Source organism: Aureobasidium namibiae, assembly GCF_000721765.1.
Source record: "Aureobasidium namibiae CBS 147.97 unplaced genomic scaffold scaffold_31, whole genome shotgun sequence".
Lineage (NCBI taxonomy): Eukaryota > Fungi > Ascomycota > Dothideomycetes > Dothideales > Saccotheciaceae > Aureobasidium > Aureobasidium namibiae.
Genome location: NW_013581178.1, coordinates 60,265 through 81,655, shown reverse-complemented (window position 1 = coordinate 81,655; position 21,391 = coordinate 60,265). Strand labels below are relative to the sequence as shown.

Genomic DNA, 21,391 nt, shown 5'->3' with positions numbered 1-21,391 from the left:
GAGTTTTGGTTTAGAAGTTTAAGCCAAAAGTCTTGGGGTGTCCGCGAGGCAGAAAACGGCCAGATGCGCCAGATGAGTCGGCCGCTTGGCACCTGCGAAGCGAGAAAATCCTCGACGAGTTTTGTTTGGCTGCGCAGAGCCTTGCTTCTCTTCTCTTGCAACAACAACAACAATCGTCTCTTTTCTGATTGCAGTGACAAGTCCTGCCTCCTGGATCTGTTGGCGCATCTGCCTTGCGACTCTCTACTCTGGAGTCGCAACGATGGCATCCGCCTCGGACCATCGGAAGCTTGAGAACGAGTCTGGGAAGAGAAAGATCTTGTTGATACACAATACACACACACCACGATTTGCCTGTGGGAAGGCCTCTGCAATGCCTTGCTCGCTAACTAATTACAATTAGTGGAAGATTGATATTCTTTGCTTTTGCAAGAATAGGCGAAATAAGCAGCGCCTTTGTCTTCTCCACCCTTATGCATCACAACAATGATGAGCAAGGACTATGATAGACATACAAGATGTAGATTATACAGACACTGTCAATGATGATTCTCTTTTCTCCTGATCTGAGGTTGTAACCGTGATCGAGTCGTGAGACGAGTAAATCATCTCTATCGTGCTTTTTGCTGTATGAGAGTTTCCATTCATGACTTTTGCATCTTGGCCAACTTCTCATCCACAATCCTGCCGACTATCTTTTCCAAGATGGCAGGTTCGTTGGCGCCTCTGCTGCCCTCAAAGTAGCCCACCACGCTCTTCTCGACGTACTTGCCCACGCAATCGACCTCGACATTGACCGTATCTCCCTTTTGCTTTGCTCCCATGACAACCTTCTCTTGCGTGTAGTTGATCATCATGATCTCAAACCATCCCGCTTCGTCGTCGACGGCAGTGATGGTGAGGGAAGCGCCGTCCAATGTCACATATCCTTTTTCCACGATATAGCGCAACACGCTCTTATCCCTAGGCGCCATGCGAAACACCTTTGCCTCATTATCCGGCGTCACCGACACAATCTCGGCAATGGTATCCACATGCCCTTGCACAAAATGCCCTCCCATCCTCGTGTGAGCAGACACGGCGCGCTCGAGATTGACTTTGGAGCCCTGTTTGAGAGCACCCAGATTCGTGCGGCGCAGAGTCTCGGGCGCCGCGCCGATTTTGAAGGAGGAAGAGGTGAATTCGGTGACGGTGAGGCAGGTGCCGTTTACGCTGATCGAGTCCCCAAGGGTGCAGTCGCCGAGGATGGAGGAGCAGTTGGAGATTGTCATTGTGGTGCCGCCGCCTGAGGTGGCATCTTGGGGGAGGAGTTCGGAGACGGCTGTGGCAGGTGGGTGTTAGTGGGGGTTTGAGTGGTGGGAGGAGAGGAGGGGAGCTGGGCGTACTGCCTAGGGTTTCGACGATGCCGGTGAACATATTGGGCAATGTGTGAGTTGAGGGATTGGTAGCGAGGGCGAGAGGGCGAGAGGGCGAGAGGGCGAGAGATGCTATGATAGAGTGACTCGAATGTTTGGCAGCTCGCTCAGCGTGGACATGTCATAACGGGCATCCAAGCTTGCACCCAAAACTCGCCAAAACATGCCTCAAGTGAAGCTCGAGCTCAGGGTCCATCAATCAATTCTCCCAGCCATTCGTGCAACCACCTCACAACCACACCGTAGTTTTCCCTTTCGACTCATCAATTCTCAAGTCACTCCTCGTCTCCATCACGCACAATCCATCGCACGTGCAAGAATCAATTCCCTACCAAGTGATCTACTCCACATCATCATGAGTTTCTTCGGCGGCCCCTCGTCCCACCGCTCCTCCGCCTCGCGCACCACAAACTCCAGATCACGACCTACATTCCCACGCGCACCATCTTCAACAGCCTCCTTCTTCTCGCGCAACGGAGGCTCGTCGTCCTACTACAAACGACGACCCCGCGATGGATATATACAGAGCTTAATCCACAAACTCAAGCGCTTGATACGCGAGCTCTGGGAGTATGCACAAAGACACCCGTTCAAGGCTTTTATGGCTGTGGTGGTGCCGTTGATCAGTGCTGGGGGTGCTTTGCATGGTTTGCTCAAGCAGTTTGGAGTCAGGATACCTTTTGGATTGGATGGCATGTTTGATACGAGGAGTGGGTATTCGAGTTATGGGGCTAGGAGTTATGGTGCTTATGATGGCTATGGGGATGGTGTTGGGAATGTGTTCGGGGGAGGTGGGATGGAGACTGTGGGGGGTTTGATGAAGGTTGCGAGGGCGTTCATGTGAGCATTGGGATACGATAGTCATGATTGACTGGTGGAACGAATTCATGGCTCTTGTATGAACAATGATGATTGTTCCACGTGACGTATATGTTGCTGACCAAATGGAACATGGGAGATTGACAGGCCAGATCTTGGTAAGAGAGAGCGAGCCGACAACGACATGGTCGAAGCCAATCTCAGTCGCGACGGCAAGCTTCGTGGAGATGCGAGATGTGGATGCTCGAGATTTGGAGCCAAAGTCCTTGTCGTAAGGGATCGGTGGCAACAGGAACGAACCGGGAAGCAGCGGCCGTCGACCCTCGGCACAAGCGTCGCCAGCCCGGCCGCAGAATCATCATACGCGCCCTGATTGGCTGATCCCCATGGCCTCTGGGGCAAACCTGAGAAGTGCCAGATGCAACTGCCACCAAGACCGACATCCACAAAGACACTCTCTCCTTCCCCGTCTTCATCTCCACTCCACATCCTCTCTACCACACACACACACAACCGCCATCATGTCGCTCAGAATGGCCACCTCGCGCATCGCGCCCCGTATGATGTTCCGCCGCTCTATGGCCACCACCGTCGAGTCGAGCAAGGGCCCTCTCGCCGGCGGCACCGAGGCCATCAGCGCCTCTCGCCCTGTCCTTTCGCCCAAGGAGACCTCGACCGTCAAGGAGCCCCAGAAGGACCAGGACAGCAAGATCAAGACCTTCCACGTCTACAGATGGAACCCCGACGCCCCCAGCGACAAGCCTCGCATGCAGAGCTACACCCTCGACCTCAACAAGACCGGTCCCATGATGCTGGATGCTCTGATCAGAATCAAGAACGAGCTGGACCCCACTCTTACTTTCCGCCGATCCTGCAGAGAGGGCATCTGCGGTTCCTGCGCCATGAACATTGACGGTGTCAACACTCTTGCCTGCTTGTGTATGTTTCCTTCTCGCTCGCTCTTGTCATCCAGCCACTAACACATTTCACAGGCCGTATCCCCACCGACACCAAGGCCGAGTCCCGCATCTACCCCCTCCCTCACACCTACGTCGTCAAGGATCTCGTCCCCGATCTCACCCAGTTCTATAAGCAGTACAAGTCCATCAAGCCCTTCTTGCAGCGCGAGACCGCCCCCGAGGATGTGAGTTCATGCTTCTCTACCAACCTTCAACGACATCCATACTTACACATTCATCAGGGCCGCGAGTACCGCCAATCCCCCGCTGAGCGCCGCAAGCTCGACGGCCTCTACGAGTGCATTCTCTGCGCCTGCTGCAGCACCTCCTGCCCTTCATACTGGTGGAACTCGGAGGAATACCTCGGCCCCGCCATCCTCCTCCAGTCCTACCGCTGGATCGCCGACTCGCGTGACGAGAGAACCGCCACCCGCCAGGACGCCCTCAACAACTCCATGTCGCTCTACCGCTGCCACACCATTCTCAACTGCTCCAGGACATGTCCCAAGGGTCTCAACCCTGCTCTGGCCATTGCCGAGCTCAAGAAGTCCATGGCTTTCACCTAAACGCCTGTATTTCTTCTTGCATGCATGACCTAAAATTTCATTTTCCTTCGTTCAACGGTGTATATTTGGAGCGACGGCCACCCCCCAATTTGTTTGTTCTGTTCTTTTTCTTCATTCAGGAAAGGTAGACATCATATGCTATGATCCCTTTCACATCGATCCTCATGTTCTTGTACAATCGTAAAGCAGCTTTGCATCCAAGAATTGAAAAAAACACGATACAATATTCATCGCTTCTAACTTTCTTTTATCTCGTCCTTTTGTGTCTCGTGCGAAAAGCTCTGTCCCCGTAACGTAACACTCGGAGAGTTGAAACAAGGTACTCGAGCTAAGCTAAGCTAATATCTTGCACAGCGAACCTCATACGGGATGGCCCCTCTCAATATCTGTCCGTCATGTTACTGTCGTCTTCAATGGTCGACTCAGCGCCGCCACTCCCACTAATCATCCCGTCGTCATCACCACCTGCCATCGCAGACCTGATTCCAATCGAGCTGGTCTCGAATTCCTCCATGTCGACATCAAGATCCAGACTTCCCAAGTCCGTCTCGATGGCTTCCTGTTCAATCGCAAGCATGCGTACCTCGAACTCTCGTTGCAGCTCCTTGAGCCAACTCTGCAGAACCGCTCCTTCCATTGCACCACCAGCCGCATGCGCGAGTTCCTCTCTGAGACCCAGGATGAGCTTTCTTTTCCTTCCGACCATGACGGCCTTGGAGGCTTTGCGTCGTCTTTCCACTTGGGCTTGGAGTTGTTCTGCTACGTGAGTTGCGTAGGTGACGACGTCGGGTGGTAAGGGCATTACTTTTGCCAACTGGAGGCCGTAGTGTTGTTCGGAGACGACGCCGTCGGCGAGGGTGTACAGCATGGCCATTGTATCTGCTTCTGACATGTCCACTGCGAGATGTTTGTTGACGACTCCATTGCGCTCTGCGAGTATCTTTGCCAGGTCGTGGAAGTGTGTTGCGAACCATACCAGAGCTCGACTTTGCACCATTGCTTCTGCGATGGCTAGAGCGATGGCAAGGCCATCTCGAGGTGACGTGCCGCGGCCGAGCTCATCGATAATGACGAGGCTGTGTTTGTCAATGTTGCGCAGGATGAATGCTGTTTCTCTCATCTCAGAAGCAAAGGTTGATACATTGGCCTCGATGCTGTCGTCGATGGAAATTCTGGCAAAGAGTTGTTTGATGATTGGAAAAGAGGCGAATTCGGCTGGCACGAAGCAACCAATCTGAGCCATGACTGACAGCAGCGCGATGGAACGAATGTAGGTGCTCTTCCCGCTCATGTTGCATCCAGTGATGATCTGGAAACGTGACTGCTGTGTGGCGAACACATCGTTGGGTATAAAAGGAGTGTTTTGTACCTTCTCTCTGATGGGATGACGACCAGCTTTGATGCCGAGAGTTTGCGTGATGCGAGGACGAGTGTAGTCATGCAGAGTGACATTGTGAGCAAAGGCCGAAAGCACGTCTAACATCGCGATACTCTCAGAGGCTCTGAACAGCACAGACATATAGATGCGGATTTCGGTGATCAGATCTTGTATCGCTTTGTCGCTCATCAGCAATACTTCAGTATGAGAATCTGAGATCTTCTGGCTGCGTTTTCGCAGGTCTAATGTTGAGCATTCGACCTTTTTATTCTTGCGAACGACATTGATGAATATCGGTGGTAGGTTTCGGTCTTCGAGTTCCGAAGCGTTCAGACTGAGATAGTACTGTCGAGCATTGTCGTACTTGAGCTCCAGTCTGAGCGAGTGTGTATCTACACCATTATCAGCATGCTATATTCATAGTAAGAGATGAAGCGCTACTGACCCTGCAGCTCATCAACGAGCTGATACACGTCCATGTTTGCCTCCTTGTACGTTTGCCGAGCGACATCGAGCAGTCCATTGATACCCGACTCAAAAAATAGTCAGCTCGAGTCGATCCTCTCACGACTGCAGTACCGACCTTGACTGCGTATGTCCTCTGGTTTCGCAGCTCAAGTGGTTGTTTCGCATAGGTGATATCTTCGTTGATATACTCGTCGATGAGTACTCTGATAGAATCAATACCGCTGGGAATACAGTTCTACTTGTCATTTTAGTCAAGATCACCAGAGGGCGGTGAAGATACTGACGCGTCGAATCTCTTTCAGCATAACACTCTTGGATCCGGTCAAGGCTTCGTAGACAGGCTGAGTGCCAGCCACAAACTGTTTGAGCATGATGATTTGGTTTATACTCTGTTCAGTGGATTGTAATGACGGCTTGGTTGGAATAATGATGAGCTGGGTCAGGATCTTGTCTGCATCCAGGATGGTCTTGAGCGCTGTCCTTGTAGCAAAGAACATTTCTTCCTTGGTTGTCAGCTCTTCGAGAGCATCGTAGCGTGTTTCCAGTGTCTGGCGATCGGTAAGCGGCTGTAGGACGTTGCTTCGCAGAAGTCTTGAACCCATTGGTGTCAAGGTCTGGTTAAGAATACCAAACAGACAGTCGGGTGATTTTTGATTCTGGAGATTCTGGATCAACTCGAGCGAGCGGATGGTGGACAGGTCGATCATCATGGAGCCTTCGGATGCTTCGTATCTAATCCTCAAAGAGTGTGGTGGGAAGGTCTTGTTCATTGCAAGCTCGATGAACTTCATGGCGGCGGCGAAACAGCATACCGAGAAGTAATTTCCGTAGACGGACGTTTTGATGCTGTCGACGTCTTGAATGAATCCAAACTGTTCAATGAACTCGATGCCGGTAGTTTCGGCCCAGTAGCGGCGATCAAGGAGAATCAAGTTGCTGTTCAGGTCATCCAGATTTCCCTCAATGAGGCAGAAGAGCTTGGACATTGTCTTTGCAGCTGTGTCGAGAATGAGGATTTTGGAAGGACTGAAGACTGCCAACTTGTGCAGAGTGCGAACATAGGACTGGCTGTCTGGAATTTGACTGAGGACGGCCTCACCCGTATCCAGATTGACGAAAGCAAGACCAACTGTGGGAGCTATACCACGAGACTCGCTCACAGCGCAGATGACCTGTTGCGACTCTACTCCGATTGTCGAGACGGCGGTACGGGGACGAGCCGAGTATTCGTACGAGCTGAACTGCGAGTAGCCTGTGGAGCTTTCGACTGCGGGTGACGGCGGGAGACGAAGCCTGCTATGTGACGACGAGACACTCGTCCTGTATGATCTGGAGGTCATGTTGTAACTGAAAAGGTGAATTGAGTGTGGTAAAGAGGGTGAAGGTGAGGCGCTGGACAGAGATGCATTCAGGGTCCAAGCCTTTAGGAGATCGCGACTTCCTACTTAGCCATTGCTGCCTTCCCGACAGAGAGACCCAATCACATCTGCACTCGCCTTTCGCCATCACAGACGTGCCTTCGTCTTTTCGAATCCGACCTGATTGATGCAGCTGCCCACGCCTTCGAGGTTGACTTCCACAACATCTCCATCTTTCAACCAAACCTGAGGCTTGCGGCCCATGCCGACACCCTGTGGACTGTTTCCCAGTAAGTAAGTGCTCAGATTATCATGGATTCAAGGTAGGTTCTTACGTTCCGGTAAAGATCAAATCTCCAGGCAACAAAGTGGTACCTTGGCTCAGAATGCTAATGGTCTTTGCAATTCCAAAGATCATGTCGCCAGTATTGCTGTCTTGAACAGTCTTGCCGTTGACCTTGGTCGTGATCCTCAGGTTTTGCGGGTCCGGAATCAGCTTGGTGCTGACAATTGCAGGACCGAAGGGAGCCCATGCATCGAAGCCTTTGCCGAGACCCCATTGCCCACCACCGCGCTTGAGTTGCCAGTCACGATGCGAAACATCGTTTCCTACAGCATAACCTGCCACGTACGAGAGTGCCTGGGACTCTTTGATGTTTGTTCCCTCTTTTCCAATCACAGCGACCAGTTCGCACTCGTAATCGAGTCCTTCTCCTTCTTGAGCTGCCGCACAGACAGGTATCTTGTCAAAGGGTCCGGTGACTGAGGTTACGGGCTTGTAGAAGAGAACGGGATACTTTGGGATGGGCATGTTGGACTGTAACATTGACTTAGCATTTGTCGGCATGTGCTCTCGACGAGGTGACATACTTCAATTGCATGCTGCTCATAGTTGAGGCCGAGGCAGCGGACAGTCCTGATGTCCTCTCGGGCTAATGGTGCGAGGAGCTTCTGCACATCCTAAGGAGGTTCAGCGCATGCCTTGAATACCTGGAATCCAAGACTGCATACAGCTACGCGCTCGGTGACTTGATGTTGTCCCCATGGTGTACCCTGGATGACCTTGGCCTGGGCCACTCGTGTCAAGTCGTTGGCTCCAGAGGGTACAAGTGCATCTCCGTAATAGGTCTTGCCATCTTTTGCAAGGAAGCGAACGAGTCTCTACTGGTCATTGAGTTTAGCGGCGATTGCTCGAGGCGAGGCGTATATACACACTGAGAATGACGACATGTTTGGTTCCTTCGACAATGATAGATTGTTGTCGGTATTGTTCAAGAACGATGTCGCCGACTCCAGCTTTCTCCACACTTTCGCTCGAGGGTGCGTCATGCGATTTCTCTCGATCATCAACTCCAGTCTATGACAAACTTTGCCATACCACCTGCACACTGACCATATATGTTAACCTAGCCGAACTACTTCAATCGACAGATCACCCTCGCATCAAACACTCACACAACAATTGATCAACATGGCACGCCTGTCGGGTCTTCAGCGCGAGATCCTGTCTCTATACCGCAAATGTCTACGCGAAACACGAAAGAAGCCTGCTGTACGTCCTAAGACTGCACCAAGAAGAGCAGCAATGACTGACTTTAAACAGGATGTGAGGTCAAACTTCCTTCGGTTTGCTCAGTAAGCTACATCCTACTCCATGTACCTCACTACCAAATGTTGACACTGTTCAAAGGTCAGAGTTTCGTGAACATCAGAAGCACGACAAGAAAGACTATTCTGCCATCGAGTACATGCTTCGCAAAGGTCAACGCCAACTAGAGATTTATTCGTCTCCTGGTATTCGAAACATCAACTAGTAGTTTCAGACTTCGCTCGCCTCCCATGCCCGCCACATGCGCACATTCGTCACCTCGACCCTGTCACTATCTGGATGCTTCCATGAGCGTGGTCACAACTTGTCTACTACCTGCTTTGCCTCGAGTGCATCACGCAACAATGTATTGGTCATCTTGTCACCGTCTGGACGGCTGGTTGATTTTCTAACCAATGTCACGTGACTGGCTGGCCTCGAAGCCTCTCGAAGCTTCCTTCCTATTCTGGAACCATCTCCGCTTCGTGCAGCAATCATTGTCACCACTGGTATCTTTGTCAGGAGACAGTACGAGGAGACAGTACTGGCATCTTCTAGATGTGTGTTACGCAGCAAGAGCAAGGTGGTGAGATCGAACCAGCACATTCTGGTATGCTCTACCACCCTCGAGGCTGCCATCCAACAATGGTGTCTCGGAAGATATAAAAGCAGTCCATCAACCTACCATACTCCCTCATCATCAGAAACAAAAACAATCACTCAACAGCAACAACAAACAATTACATGCAAACCTACCGCATCACCAACAAGCTCCCTCAAGCTTACAAGATCATCAAAGTCACTCCTCAAGCAACCCCAGTCAGAACAATGTTTTCCTTCCCGCGCTTCCCCTCTGGCGAATTCGCCCCTCTCTTCCGTCTTCTAGACGACTACGCCTCGCACCAGAGCTCTCGCCAAGGAGGCGATGACTTTGCCAACTTTGGCGGTCTCTCTCCCCTCCGCTCCTTCCAACCTCGCTTCGATGTAAAGGAAGTGAAGGATGCCTACGAATTGCACGGTGAACTTCCCGGTGTGGAGCAAAAGGACATTCAGATCGAATTCACCGATGCTCAGACCTTGAGTATCAAGGGTCGCACTGAGCGTCACCGTGAATCTGGCACTCCACCCACTGCTGCTCTCGAAGGTCAACAGGAAACAGGCCGTATCACAGGCAGTGAGGAGTCGACATCTGACACTTCGTCTCAACACTACCAACCTCCCACCGTTGAAGACGAAAACACCACTTCCTCCACCACCAACACCGAGCAACAAATCACCACCACCGACACCTCCAACAACCAACTCCAGCAACAGCAACAGGCACAGCAGAAGAAGTCTGAACACCGCTACTGGGTCTCCGAACGTTCAGTAGGAGAATTCTCTCGCAGCTTTGCTTTCCCCTCCAGAGTTGATCAGGAGAACGTCAAAGCCAGTTTGAGCAATGGCATCTTGAGTATCGTGGTCCCCAAGGCTAGTGTGCCTGTCACGAGAAAGATCAACATTGAGTAAAGCTTTCTCACCTTTCAAAAGGGGGAGGTTTTTTTACTCAAAACATGAGGGTCCTTACGAATACGCTTTTCAACGAGATTTTTGCTTGCGATTTTTTTGCATCGAGGGATGGATGGGGTTTCGTTTGCCTTTGAACTGATTTTATGGATTTTGTTGCTTTTTGTCCTTTTTGTCTTTTGCTATTGCTTCTTTTTGTTTTTTGCTCTTGTTGTTCCGGATGAGGGTTTTCGCTATAATCGCTTCACTTTGGCATTCAGTACAGATTCTTCTCTTCTCATACTTCTTCGTCCCGTGCTGAGTAACTATACATTGTGTCAATGGTGATGTCTGAATCTCCTGTATCTTCCCCTGGTGTATTGCAAGACTTACTCTATCCCGCCGACCTTCACTCTTTTCGTGCAACTTCCGCGTTTGGGAAGCAGCATCCTCACAGTGAGAAAACGTATTCTTCATCGTAGCAAGCATATATGAGGCAAGGTAATCAGAGAGAAAAAAGAACCATTAGAAATTGGGTTGTCCTGTATCTGTAAAAAGGCCAAACAATATAATATGAACACGGCATGAGGATATCGGCACATGTTCCGAACCACTCCTTCCAGATCAGAAAGAAATTACGCCCCCATTCATAAACACAAAAGTATACCACTTCCTGAGAAAAAAGGAACAGAAACGCAAGAATGAATCTTAAGCGTTAGAACCGGGCATCGGAGGCGCACCACTCAACGCCTTATCCCAACTCCACTCTCTCAAAATGCCAGAAACGCGCTTGAGACTGATCCTCCTGGGCTTCTCAGCCACCTTCTCCTCACCTTCCTTTGCCGCAGCAGCAGCCTTGTCCTTCTCAGCGGCGGCGGCGGCGGCAGCAGCGGCAGGACCATGACACGCAGTGCGTGCAGAGTGGAAGTTGTTCCACTGGGCATGCATGTCATTCCACGTTAGGCGTTTTGTTGCGGGTTCCTTGACTTTCGGTGCAGAGGCAGCAGCGGGTCTCCAGGGTCGAACGTCAGAGTCTTGGGTCATGCGGTGCACGAGTGGTGGTGCTTGAGGTTTCTCCGAGACAGGAGTGGCGTCGGCGTTGTCAGGGGCGGAGGTAAGCATGGTAGGTTTGCACGATGAACGTCTGCGAGCTTTCATTGTTTCGGTGGCGGTGGAGAGTTGTGTCGAAGCGGGCTTGACCTCGGCGGTCTCGATGACAATGGTGGCAGGGATGCTCTTGACTTTGTGCATAGAGTCGTGCGTAGAAGACTGCACAGAGACTGCGGAGACAGATTTCAGAGATACGGCACGAGCTTGACCAACTTCTGCTTTTTCCTCGTCGCCGGTTTTGAGGTTGGAGGAAACAGAAGGAGAGTGTTCGCTGCGTTCGCGCCAACTCCTGATCAATGGACGCAGAGTTAGGAGACATGCGGCAGTGGCTCCGGTGCCAACTTCAGCACCGCCGAGGACGGCAACGGGGTAAGCCATTGTCCAGAACTGTCCTCCAGTGCCACCAAGAGCGTAGAGGAAGCCGAAGCGAGGCATCGACATGATGCTACTGACACATCCCAACACCAAGATGAAGCCAGCAGAAATCTTGGCTTGGTGGTTCATCTTCATAGCGCGCAGGGCGAAGATGGGAAGGATAGCGAGGGTCCAGCTAGCGAGGGTGTTGATGACGCTGTCGGTGTATTGCAAGCCTTGCATGGCTTCCCAAGGCACACACATGGAGTGGTTGTATCGAGCATAAAAGTCCATGGGGTCGCCGCAGCGGAAAAGCATGACGAAGAAGAAGGCAAGACCGAATGCAGTGTTGATGCCGACGACGACTTGTACTGTCAGGCGTTGCCATTTCTCGAGCAGGATGCGGTTAAAGGTGATTGCGAGAGAGGCCTTGAGGAATACATTTGCCAGAGTGTAGAAGGCGAACTGAAAGACTTGGTACTGATGGCTGTCAGCATATGGTTGTCTCGCAGTCGAATCTGGAGGATCTCACTGTCACATATATCGTGGCCATTTCGACGTCTTTGAGATCTCGGCCTATGACGATGAGAAGACTGCTGTCGACAGTGAATATGAGCTGTGAACAAGTTAGTCGACCAATTTCCAACAAGCCATTGTCTTTGACACGTACCATCGCAATGACCATCAGCCAATCGTCGAGGGCGAATGATCGCATAAGATATCCTTTGACAACGACCCGCAATGAGAACGCGATCCAAGCAATGACCAGATATGCTGCCGAGACACCAATCATGGTACTCGCTCGCTCTTCGAGACCCATGATGTTGTGTTGTTGTAGGATGTGAATAAGTCTTAAAGACTAGCGAGTTTATCCGCAGAATTTAGCGTCCAGATGAGCGTTGGTTGCTGTGGGCTCACGATGGGTTGGATGACAGTCTAAGAAAAAGAAGAGATGTACAAGAGGAGAAGAGAAGTGGAGTGGAATGTGATAGACCGGTAAATTGTGTCAAAAGAAGGAAGAAAGTAAAGAAGTAGCAGCACAGCATGCTGGGAAAGAGCATCCCTTTTACCTACCGCATCAGAACTCCAGAACCATTGGTCCTGCAACGGCAGTAGTATCATGGCGTCAATAGAACCTGTATACCAACCATGACAGCCTTACTGTGGGCATAATTGAGACAGAGTTATCGAAAATGCACAGGCTTTTCCGCCTAAGGCCATATCGCTCTGACGTTGGAACGGTTTTCATCGATGGCTTGCCGGCAGTCGACAGACTTTCGGCTGCACTTTACTCATGGCAGGAGATAATCTCACTACACTACTCACGAGTCGAGAGAATCAGCAGATAGGAAACTCGACATGATCAAAAGATGTATGACATGTCATGTTGTAGAGAAGAAAGGAGGAGAGCTGGTGTCGGCGTCAAAAATCTCGGCTTCGAGATCCCCCAACCTCTCGATTCTTCCACGTTCTCCGTTGTCATCTGTCTTAGTCGGATCAACGTTCACAACGACTGTTTTCACCACGAGTCATGCGATTTGAGATAGATCCAGGTCTCTCGCTTGCGACAGACGATCTTCAATCTCAACTAGATCAAGGTTGATATGTACGTGCTTGACCCTTGCTTGGCCTTGCTTCTTTGGAGCTTGATGATTGACTCAACATAAGTGGCAGAAACGCTTCATATAGAGCGGAACGTGAACGGGAAGAAAAAGGTATTGTCTGAAATTGTACTGGTTCTTGTATGCTACAGCTCGCTCAAGCCAAAGACTTGTCGTATGCGTAGGGGGTCTTGTTCGACGAACGGCTCTTCAAGAACGCAGCGCAGAGACCGAGGATAACAGCCAGAGCACCGATCTTTGCAAACCAGCTGATGCCAGCATCGTTGACAGCGTCACCGTAACCAGCAGCCAACTCCTCCTCTTTGTGGTGGGACAGAGGCTCATCACCCTTCTCGTTGACGGGAGCGTTTGCAGCAGGAACAGGAACGGGGACAGGAGCAGCGAGTGGTTCTTCGTCTTCTTCTTTGAGGTCTGCGACAGGCTCGGCAGAGCCAATGAGCTTATCTATGGACAAGCATCAGCGGCCTGGAGCAGCGAGTGAGAAATCGAAGAGAGCTGAAACTGAACCAGACGTACCAGTACGCCCAGAACGCAATCAGAGCTCGGCTCTAATACCTTCTTCAGGGACCTCAAGCTCGCCACTCTTGGCAATCTTGATGGGCTTCTGAGGCTTGTCGCCAGCACCCTTGGGAAGGTTCTGGATCTTGTCGACGATCTCCCAGCCCTCGAGGACCTCGCCGAAGACGACGTGACGGCCGTCGAGCCACGAGGTGATGGCGGTGGTAATGAAGAACTGCGAGCCGTTGGTGTCCTTGCCGGCGTTGGCCATGCCTGGAGGGAGCATGTGTTAGGAAGAGGTCATGCAGCTGAGATCTTGAAGAGGGAGAACGTACTGAGAAGACCCTTCTTGCTGTGCTTCAGCTTGAAGTTCTCGTCGGGGAACTTGTTGCCGTAGATGGACTTGCCGCCGGTACCGTCGCCCTTGGTGAAGTCACCACCCTGGATCATAAAGTCCTTGATGACACGGTGGAAGGTGGAGCCCTCGTAACCAAAGCCCTTCTCGCCGGTAGCAAGAGCTCTGAAGTTCTCGGTAGTCTAATGACACGTAAGCATGATGGGTGTGTGGGAGCAAGACTTGTAGCTACCTTGGGGACAGTCTTGCCGTAGAGACCAAGGACGATACGTCCAAGCTCTTCGTCACCGGAGGTCACATCGAAGTAGACCTAGAAGCATGTAAGCAATTGGCATGTCGTGAAGCTGAGAAGGTGGACATGTGTACCTTGTGGGTGATCTTGGGGCCCTTGACAGCCTCGGAAGACTGGGCAAAGAAGACAAAGGTGAAGGTGAGGATCACCAACAGGGAGATGATGAGTCTCTGGAAGCCGGCCATGGTTGATGTTGGACAATGGAGAGTCGTGCAACAAGGAGAGACGGAGGGGGAATCAGGGACAAGCTGGAGCTGGACGGAGCGCGGACGGGAGCGCCGAGGCGGCAGGTGCTTGGACTCGCGGCCTTGGCACCTCCGTCGCGACTGCCCCAAGCCCGAACTTTTGAGACCTGACCACCGCCGACGACATCGACGCCTGTCATCCTTCCCATCCACACACAGTCACCATGGTTGTGAGTAGCCGTCCTGCGCGCAATCTCCTGCTCTATACATTGATGCTAACTCCCCGGCGCAGCTCGTCTTTGGAGTCAACTTTGCCGAATCGCGCCTCGTCAAGAGCGCCCTCGAGAGCTTCTACGGTGTCGGCCCTCAGATCTCCCAGCGCCTCATGGCTCGCCTTTCCATTCACAACACCGCAAAACTCCAGGGTCTTGGTCACCGCACAGTCAACGACCTCTCCGCCGAACTCCAGAACCTGACCATCGAGAACAACCTGAGGAGGAAACTGCAAGACAACATCAAGCGTCTAAGAGATATGGGCACATACAGAGGAAGACGCCATGCCATGAGTCTGCCAGTCCGTGGTCAGAGGACCCGCACACAGGTCGGTCCGCTTTACACACAATCTGCCAGTCCAGCACTGACACCTTTCTCAGATCGCAACTGCCAGAAAGTTGAACAGAGTTGTTCGCAGAGGCTGAGCGCATCGGCCCTTCTTCTACTGTACAACTACTCTCACAACGGCATTGGGTGGCGTAAATGGTTTGCGATACCAACAATTCTTATTCTCCTGTACTCTGATGACTCTCATTCCACCTTCTATTCCATGCAAGAAAACGTCCCAGAACTCCTCCCAATCAATCATCGTTATCGTGTCAAGCTAAGAGTGAGAGGATATGCACCGATACATGTTCCTGTCCTGGTCCTGCCTAGGTAGGCATGCATACAATCAAGACAACCATCCCGATCCCACAAACGAAAGACGTCCTTCGAGTTGATCCAGTCAACAAGATCATGTACACCGTATATGCAAATGCTGATAACAATAAGCCAGTGTTGGCTGCCGGCGCTATCGTCCGAGTGGTCTTCTCTTGAAGGTCGTCAGTCATGGAAAGGTATGCATTGAGTTCGTGTGATACTGACAGCGCCTTGTAGATTGCTTCAAGCCATTGAGGCTGAGCGGTCACCACAGCATGCGAAGAGAAGGGTCTGAATATCTTCAAACCCTGTCTCGCGGGCGCCAGGGTCTTTGCCAGTGTCGCCGTTGTTCAGGACAATGTAGCCTGGGTCCTTGCCAGTATCCCCGTTGGCTGCTTGTAGTGCCTGAGAGGATGTGGAGGGTGATGTGTGGGAGAGGACAAGGTCCATTGATGGCGAGCAGGTGGAGTAGGGCATTGTGTATGTGTGTGGTATGTGTCTGTGGTTTCAAATGCTTGAGTGTGATGTTTCAATTGTTTCGTGCCGCATCCCTACCTTCTTATACCATATCATGTCTCTGCATAGCATGTACATTGCAAAGTAGAGACCGTGCATCTTGCTTCAGTCATCAGGCAACAGACCCTCTGGACGATGATTAGAAGGCCGCTAGGTCAGGGCCGCCAGGCCAGGGCCATACAGATGACGAATGCCATTCGTCCAAACCAACAGGGACTTATAGTTAGGAACATCTGCGGTGTTGGTTTCTAGAATATGCCAATGCCCACTGCGCTCCAGAGCGGGCTATGTCCGTTCCCCGAAAGGAGCCTTAGAAAAGGTCGCGATCACTGGCCATGTCTGCCTGGGTGGAAGAAGCGGCCACGAAAGCACTTCCGTTTCGGGAATGAGGTGTGAGGTGTTGCTCCGATGCTTCGAAGCGAAACACTTACAACCAACCCCTGGCTACCTATGAGTAAGGATGTTACAGTCACAGAAAAGGCATCAATAACTGCTCTATCGCTCATGATTGATCAGAAGTATCGATTAGTTAATCTGAAAGTATCCTGAAAATAGAGGCGGAGCCGTCGTGTCTGCCTTACCAAGACTGAGCCATGACGTCGACACCAACACGCGATTGCCTCGTACACTCATTGTAAGCAAACTCATTTAGGCTTCCATTTTCTGAGAAGAGCACATGGCCTCAAAGGGTTGCAGTAGCATGGCGAAGCAATGAGGAATAATCACTCCGCCGCGTCCGGTGACTCGAAACAAGACGGCAGACAGTCGCCGTTCATACATGGTCGCCGAACTGTTCCGCATTATTTCAAAGCAACTGCCTAGATGCCTTGGACGACACAATCTAACAGAGTGCTTTGAGCAGTAAGCTTTCTGTTTGCTCAGGTAAGCTGGACACGGTTCTGTCCGAGTCTCCAAAGACATTCACGGACGTATCGATGCCCCGTCGGGGCATCCTAGACAAGACTTGAAGTCGAAGCAGGAGCTTCTGTCGTGCCGGCGCCGACACTGCCGAGATGTGATGCGGCCGATTTTTGGGCCTCCTGCATGTGCGCTCATCTACTGGTCAACCCTCCACCATCAGATCTTATCTCCGTTCGCAGGATGCAACCTGTCTGGTGTCTCTGCAACCCTCGATATCTCGCACCTCGACCGCCATCGCTCACCGATGTGCCGACCTCCGGGTTGTCACAGATCGCTTGTCCTCCACATTAAGCCTCCTTGGTCAGCCTTTTACGCCTCGTGACAATTTGCAACTCGATATGGGTCCAGGAATAGGTCAACAACACGGCTTATACTATTAACGACCACGCCCTATACTCGAATCCTTCCACGCAAAGTTTTGAGAGCACAGACCGGAGAGATTAGGAAGTTCTTCATGACGCCGCCCTGCACCTCAAATGTAGGGGCTGTTCCTGAAGTCGCGCGTTGCTTTCTTGTTCGAGAAGTCGTCCATCTTGGCCGAATGCTCTTGTATTGATCTTCAAGGATCTTCGGCAGCAGACCCCAGGACTTTATGCACATCAGGCACCGAGGTCCGTGCTGCTTGACCATTCTCTACTTATGGTATACTGTTGCCAGCTTTCCACTACAGCGAGGTTGATCTTCTCCTCTGATCATTCAGATATCCTTCTATCGCTCCTCGTTAAACCATTTGCTCTTCAAGGTATGAACTGAACGTCATAATGCAGACTACACACAACCACCTCCTTAGTGCGACACTGGCATCCACCTATCAGATCGGACAGCAGTGACTTCATCCTCTGTGTGCTCGACTCACCGACATGAGTCACACTCTCTTGACCATTGACCAAAATCAACACCTTGGCTCAATTGACCGGTTGTAAGTTTGAGGGTTGGATGCGATCCTTACCAGCCACAACTCATGGTCCTGTGCTACTCATAAGTCGCATGATATCCATTTTAGTTGCTCGAGTCGCACCAAGATTCGAAGGTCATATCAAACCCTGTAAGATCACTTCTATGGTCGATCATCTGTCTACAACTTCTGTAGTCGCAGCAATTGCGAGAGCTGGCACGGTCAGAGCGCAATATATAGATGGACGCATTTGGTTACCATTGGCTCACAGCCGAGATTGCTATATTGCATGCATACCGACCGGTTGGTGCGGGGCTTATCACATGACATCGTGTACCTGTTCATCAAGCTGGACGACAGCCAGCCTTGTCGAACTCGTCCCATTTTTACAGCCACGTTGAGAATGTAAGGATTTCGTCAGAAGTCCAAGCTGCTGTGCGGTACGGAACGCTCCTTAGTGTACTGATATCCCACACCAACCACCCCATAGCTCTACACAGCCCTGTGCTCCCGTGTTGGTACTTGGAAGGTCAGCTTCAGCTGGACCGTGATCAAGATTAGGGATGGAATCCTTTGCTTACGGAACCAACAAAATGGAGGAGCTCTTTGATTATGGACCCGACCTGCTCTCTGACCGAGCGTCGTTTCAAGCACTTATCGATGAATTATATCCAGCAGACACAAGCATGCAACTAGATGTTGAGTTTAGCAGCCGTGACACCTCGCCTCCAGGTCCTGACACTCCACCATCGTCTTCCGGCGGCGGTCAGGAAGACGTTGCTAGTCTGGAGACGGGACACGAACATCAAGCTTTCGCTCAAGGAGCACTGATGACAGAAATGCTTGCCGGGATGAGAGGATCCACACCCACCGATCTAATGAGGGCAGGCACAAACACTTACCATGACTTGAACATGATCGAGTCATCCTTTCAAGATTCTTATCTGGGGCTACCATCATCTTCGCAATATCCGCCAAGTCAAATGCCAGCCTACACCTGGGAGAGCTTCCCCGAGAGACCTCTTCAATACGGGGCAGTTTACGGCACCAACTTGTCCTGGACTGACCCTGCTGCCATCAACTTCAATAACCCAGACCCCAGTTGTTATCCAAGTGGTCAAGCATTCTTTGACCCAACAGCATTCATACCTAGATCCATGATGACTGTTCCTCATAATTCGTTCCCTCAGAGCACTACCGACGGCATTGAGCGTGGACTCGTCGCCGCACAAGAACCGATGCCTCTCAATACTCTCCAACCTGATGATGTGATAATCAGATATCGCCAGCTCTCCTCGCCGGAAGCCATGATGGTAAACACCGGATATCAGGTCAACACCAGTCCGTCAGTGCTTATCGGGCTCGACATGTCGGGTCAGCCAGTTATAAATACCAGCCAACAGCCTGCGACGTCTCTTGTAACACAGCAACAGCCCGTTGTGGTCGAAAGGACGCACACCAGTCCCGTAAAAGATACTGCCATCCCCGAGACAGCCGATCTGCCGATAAGAAACTACCGCTCAAGAGAATCAATCAACTCTCGATCTCCAGAAGCTGCACGGCGAGGCATAGCATCTCAACCATCCTCATCTCGTGGCTCAAGTCCAAGACCCATACACAAAGGAGGGCGCCAAGGTGGTCTCGACGGCAACACACGAGCCCATGCCAACCAAATGCGAAAGCTAGGAGCATGTTGGATTTGTGCCTTCCAACGTGATCAGTGTGATCCAGGAAGCCCCTGCACCAGATGTCAAGACCGAAGCATTAGAGGGTCTTTACACATGTTGCCTTGCTCACGCATACATCTCCAAGAGCTGGTACATCAGTTCCTTCCTGCCACTATGAACAAACAACATCGCCGCGAGGAGATCTTGGCGTTTGCAAAGAAGAGTCTAGGATCTTGGAGACAGGATGCTCCTATCCAGGTTCATTTGACTTCTCTAGGCTTGGGAAACTTTTCCTGGGATCTACACGAGTACGAGCCCTCTTCTCAGGATTTGTTGCTGCAGAAGCGATACAAGATGGGAATCGCTGGAACATGGCAGCGTATCGAGAAGAGGTCGCCCCCGTTGGCAGTGAAACAAGTCAACTTCGGGCATATGCACAAGTTGGAAGAATATGTGGACAACATCATTGATCGACATCTTGCGATGTTCCAGCAGCAGATTTACTACGGAGAAGAGGACTCTACCGCGGCTTTCCAGAACGAGTTACTCCAAGCACTGTGCAGTCTCTACACCAGCTTACCCGACGAAGACGATGTAAGCTTTTTGCTTCCCTTGCTTTCATACCTCTTTATTGACCACTAGCCAGGACAAAACACTCAAAGGTGACCTCCGTCACGTCCTGCGTCTGCAGATACTCACAGCTATAATGGAGCACCCCATCACCATTTCTTCTGCCACTCTCCCCACCGTTATCGCCTCCATGACCACCCACAACAACCCATCGCTCTACACATCTTGGACATCTCCGTTCCTCGCAAACCGCCAGCTCAAATACTACTTTGCCGAAATGCAAACATTGCAATACAATCGCACACTGAACCGCCTCCACCAAATCCTCCGCAAAGCAGGCGACAAGAATAAACTCTGGATGTCGAGCTTCGTGCTCATGCTAGGCATTGCCAGCGTCCTAGAGTCATGTCAACATTTACTGTGGATCAAAGCCGATGCCAAAGTCTCTCGTGGAGAAACATCGTCAGTCGATGCAGCTTGGGAGGCTCGAAGTCATTGCGCAGAGATGGATGATGGGTTCGAGTTTTTGTGTAAACTCTATCATTGCAAGTACAGAGGCAAGCATCGCCAAAAGACCAGATATGAGGAGTTGAAGGGGAAAACGACGAGGGTTGCAGAGCAAGTGTTTGCGGATAGGATTTATGAGATTGTGGATAGGAATGGTGAGTTTCGAGCGAGCCCTGATGAGCGCATGAGCAGACCCTCGCGTCCTCGCTCCTTGACCTCTGCGTATTTTCCTGGACCTGAAGCTAATCTGGACTATCACGCAGGAGGCTACCTTTTGCATCGTCAAAACCTTATCGTCAATGGTATGCAAGACAATAACCACGCTTCGAGATTGGTAGCCAGGTTTCTGGTAGAGTTGATGGGACTGACTCAGTCGTCGCCGTGAAAACTCATCGCATGGGATTTTTGTTCGCCGGGTCGATGAGAAAAGATGACGAGGTAGCGGTGAAAATAATCTCTTGTCAAGCGGGGTGTGAAAATGTTTGGGACAAGGCAGGCGTGAGAGAAGCAGAGACAAAGGAGGGATTTGGGAAGAAGGAAAAGAGCGGTATTCTTATGACCTTTATGAAGATACTACGACATTCACGATGTTAATGATTGCAGAGGCGCGATTGGGTCGCGATTGAATCACTCGTTCACGGTTTGCAACTCGATATGCTTGCGTAAACACTGATGCTTTTCGTAAATACTTGCGGAGTGTGTATTTATTTTGATTAGAACGATCAAGTGTCTCTACTACGCCTCGGGATTTTACTGAGTGCAATGATCAGAACAGCGACTAGCCGCAGGACAAACAAATCATCGCAGGTCGAGGATCAAGTAAGTATACTACATCCTCGACACCAGGGTGATGCGAAAAGCATCGAGGTGATAATCAATTATAGGATGTAGATCATAGATCATATCAGTCGAAACTGCTTCAACAACAAGGTTGTATAGTGTAATGGT

The 21,391-nt window shown here is 51.1% G+C and overlaps 11 protein-coding genes across 11 annotated transcripts; 6 read left to right on the top strand and 5 right to left on the bottom strand.

The window, feature by feature from the left end:
• Positions 1–644: 644 nt before the first annotated feature.
• M436DRAFT_58822 (riboflavin synthase alpha chain) lies at positions 645–1,416 on the bottom strand (the record flags this gene model as incomplete). Its single annotated transcript, XM_013567017.1, has 2 exons — positions 645–1,321; positions 1,386–1,416. 2 exons carry the CDS (start codon positions 1,414–1,416, stop codon positions 645–647), a joined length of 708 nt encoding a protein of 235 aa, XP_013422471.1.
• A 354-nt stretch (positions 1,417–1,770) lies between these two features.
• Positions 1,771–2,259, top strand: M436DRAFT_77034 (uncharacterized protein; the record flags this gene model as incomplete). Its single annotated transcript, XM_013567043.1, has 1 exon — positions 1,771–2,259. The coding sequence occupies one exon, from the start codon at positions 1,771–1,773 to the stop codon at positions 2,257–2,259; it is 489 nt and encodes a 162-aa protein (XP_013422497.1).
• Positions 2,260–2,755: 496 nt separating this feature from the next.
• On the top strand, positions 2,756–3,759 carry M436DRAFT_58737 (succinate dehydrogenase iron-sulfur protein; the record flags this gene model as incomplete). Its single annotated transcript, XM_013567003.1, has 3 exons — positions 2,756–3,173; positions 3,227–3,378; positions 3,436–3,759. 3 exons carry the CDS (start codon positions 2,756–2,758, stop codon positions 3,757–3,759), a joined length of 894 nt encoding a protein of 297 aa, XP_013422457.1.
• A 379-nt stretch (positions 3,760–4,138) lies between these two features.
• M436DRAFT_58723 (uncharacterized protein) lies at positions 4,139–6,945 on the bottom strand (the record flags this gene model as incomplete). The annotated part of the gene is made up of 4 exons (XM_013567000.1): positions 4,139–5,529; positions 5,583–5,670; positions 5,721–5,840; positions 5,890–6,945. 4 exons carry the CDS (start codon positions 6,943–6,945, stop codon positions 4,139–4,141), a joined length of 2,655 nt encoding a protein of 884 aa, XP_013422454.1.
• Positions 6,946–7,110: 165 nt separating this feature from the next.
• On the bottom strand, positions 7,111–8,193 carry M436DRAFT_86537 (uncharacterized protein; the record flags this gene model as incomplete). Its single annotated transcript, XM_013567042.1, has 5 exons — positions 7,111–7,243; positions 7,299–7,780; positions 7,834–7,923; positions 7,975–8,124; positions 8,179–8,193. The coding sequence occupies 5 exons, from the start codon at positions 8,191–8,193 to the stop codon at positions 7,111–7,113; spliced, it is 870 nt and encodes a 289-aa protein (XP_013422496.1).
• A 241-nt stretch (positions 8,194–8,434) lies between these two features.
• Positions 8,435–8,777, top strand: M436DRAFT_58815 (uncharacterized protein; the record flags this gene model as incomplete). Its single annotated transcript, XM_013567015.1, has 3 exons — positions 8,435–8,515; positions 8,567–8,598; positions 8,654–8,777. The coding sequence occupies 3 exons, from the start codon at positions 8,435–8,437 to the stop codon at positions 8,775–8,777; spliced, it is 237 nt and encodes a 78-aa protein (XP_013422469.1).
• Positions 8,778–9,295: 518 nt separating this feature from the next.
• On the top strand, positions 9,296–10,060 carry M436DRAFT_77028 (HSP20-like chaperone; the record flags this gene model as incomplete). Its single annotated transcript, XM_013567041.1, has 1 exon — positions 9,296–10,060. One exon carries the CDS (start codon positions 9,296–9,298, stop codon positions 10,058–10,060), a length of 765 nt encoding a protein of 254 aa, XP_013422495.1.
• Positions 10,061–11,434: 1,374 nt separating this feature from the next.
• Positions 11,435–12,293, bottom strand: M436DRAFT_32965 (uncharacterized protein; the record flags this gene model as incomplete). The annotated part of the gene is made up of 2 exons (XM_013566992.1): positions 11,435–12,018; positions 12,095–12,293. Coding segments are annotated over 2 exons (783 nt in total), but the record flags the coding sequence as incomplete, so codon positions are not given.
• A 1,364-nt stretch (positions 12,294–13,657) lies between these two features.
• On the bottom strand, positions 13,658–14,452 carry M436DRAFT_58716 (peptidyl-prolyl cis-trans isomerase B; the record flags this gene model as incomplete). The annotated part of the gene is made up of 4 exons (XM_013566997.1): positions 13,658–13,893; positions 13,956–14,157; positions 14,208–14,285; positions 14,342–14,452. 4 exons carry the CDS (start codon positions 14,450–14,452, stop codon positions 13,658–13,660), a joined length of 627 nt encoding a protein of 208 aa, XP_013422451.1.
• Positions 14,453–14,676: 224 nt separating this feature from the next.
• M436DRAFT_77025 (ribosomal protein S13) lies at positions 14,677–15,150 on the top strand (the record flags this gene model as incomplete). Its single annotated transcript, XM_013567039.1, has 3 exons — positions 14,677–14,682; positions 14,745–15,053; positions 15,106–15,150. The coding sequence occupies 3 exons, from the start codon at positions 14,677–14,679 to the stop codon at positions 15,148–15,150; spliced, it is 360 nt and encodes a 119-aa protein (XP_013422493.1).
• A 3,112-nt stretch (positions 15,151–18,262) lies between these two features.
• On the top strand, positions 18,263–20,828 carry M436DRAFT_58750 (uncharacterized protein; the record flags this gene model as incomplete). The annotated part of the gene is made up of 3 exons (XM_013567005.1): positions 18,263–19,960; positions 20,013–20,598; positions 20,707–20,828. The coding sequence occupies 3 exons, from the start codon at positions 18,263–18,265 to the stop codon at positions 20,826–20,828; spliced, it is 2,406 nt and encodes an 801-aa protein (XP_013422459.1).
• Between the last annotated feature and the right edge of the window lie 563 nt (positions 20,829–21,391).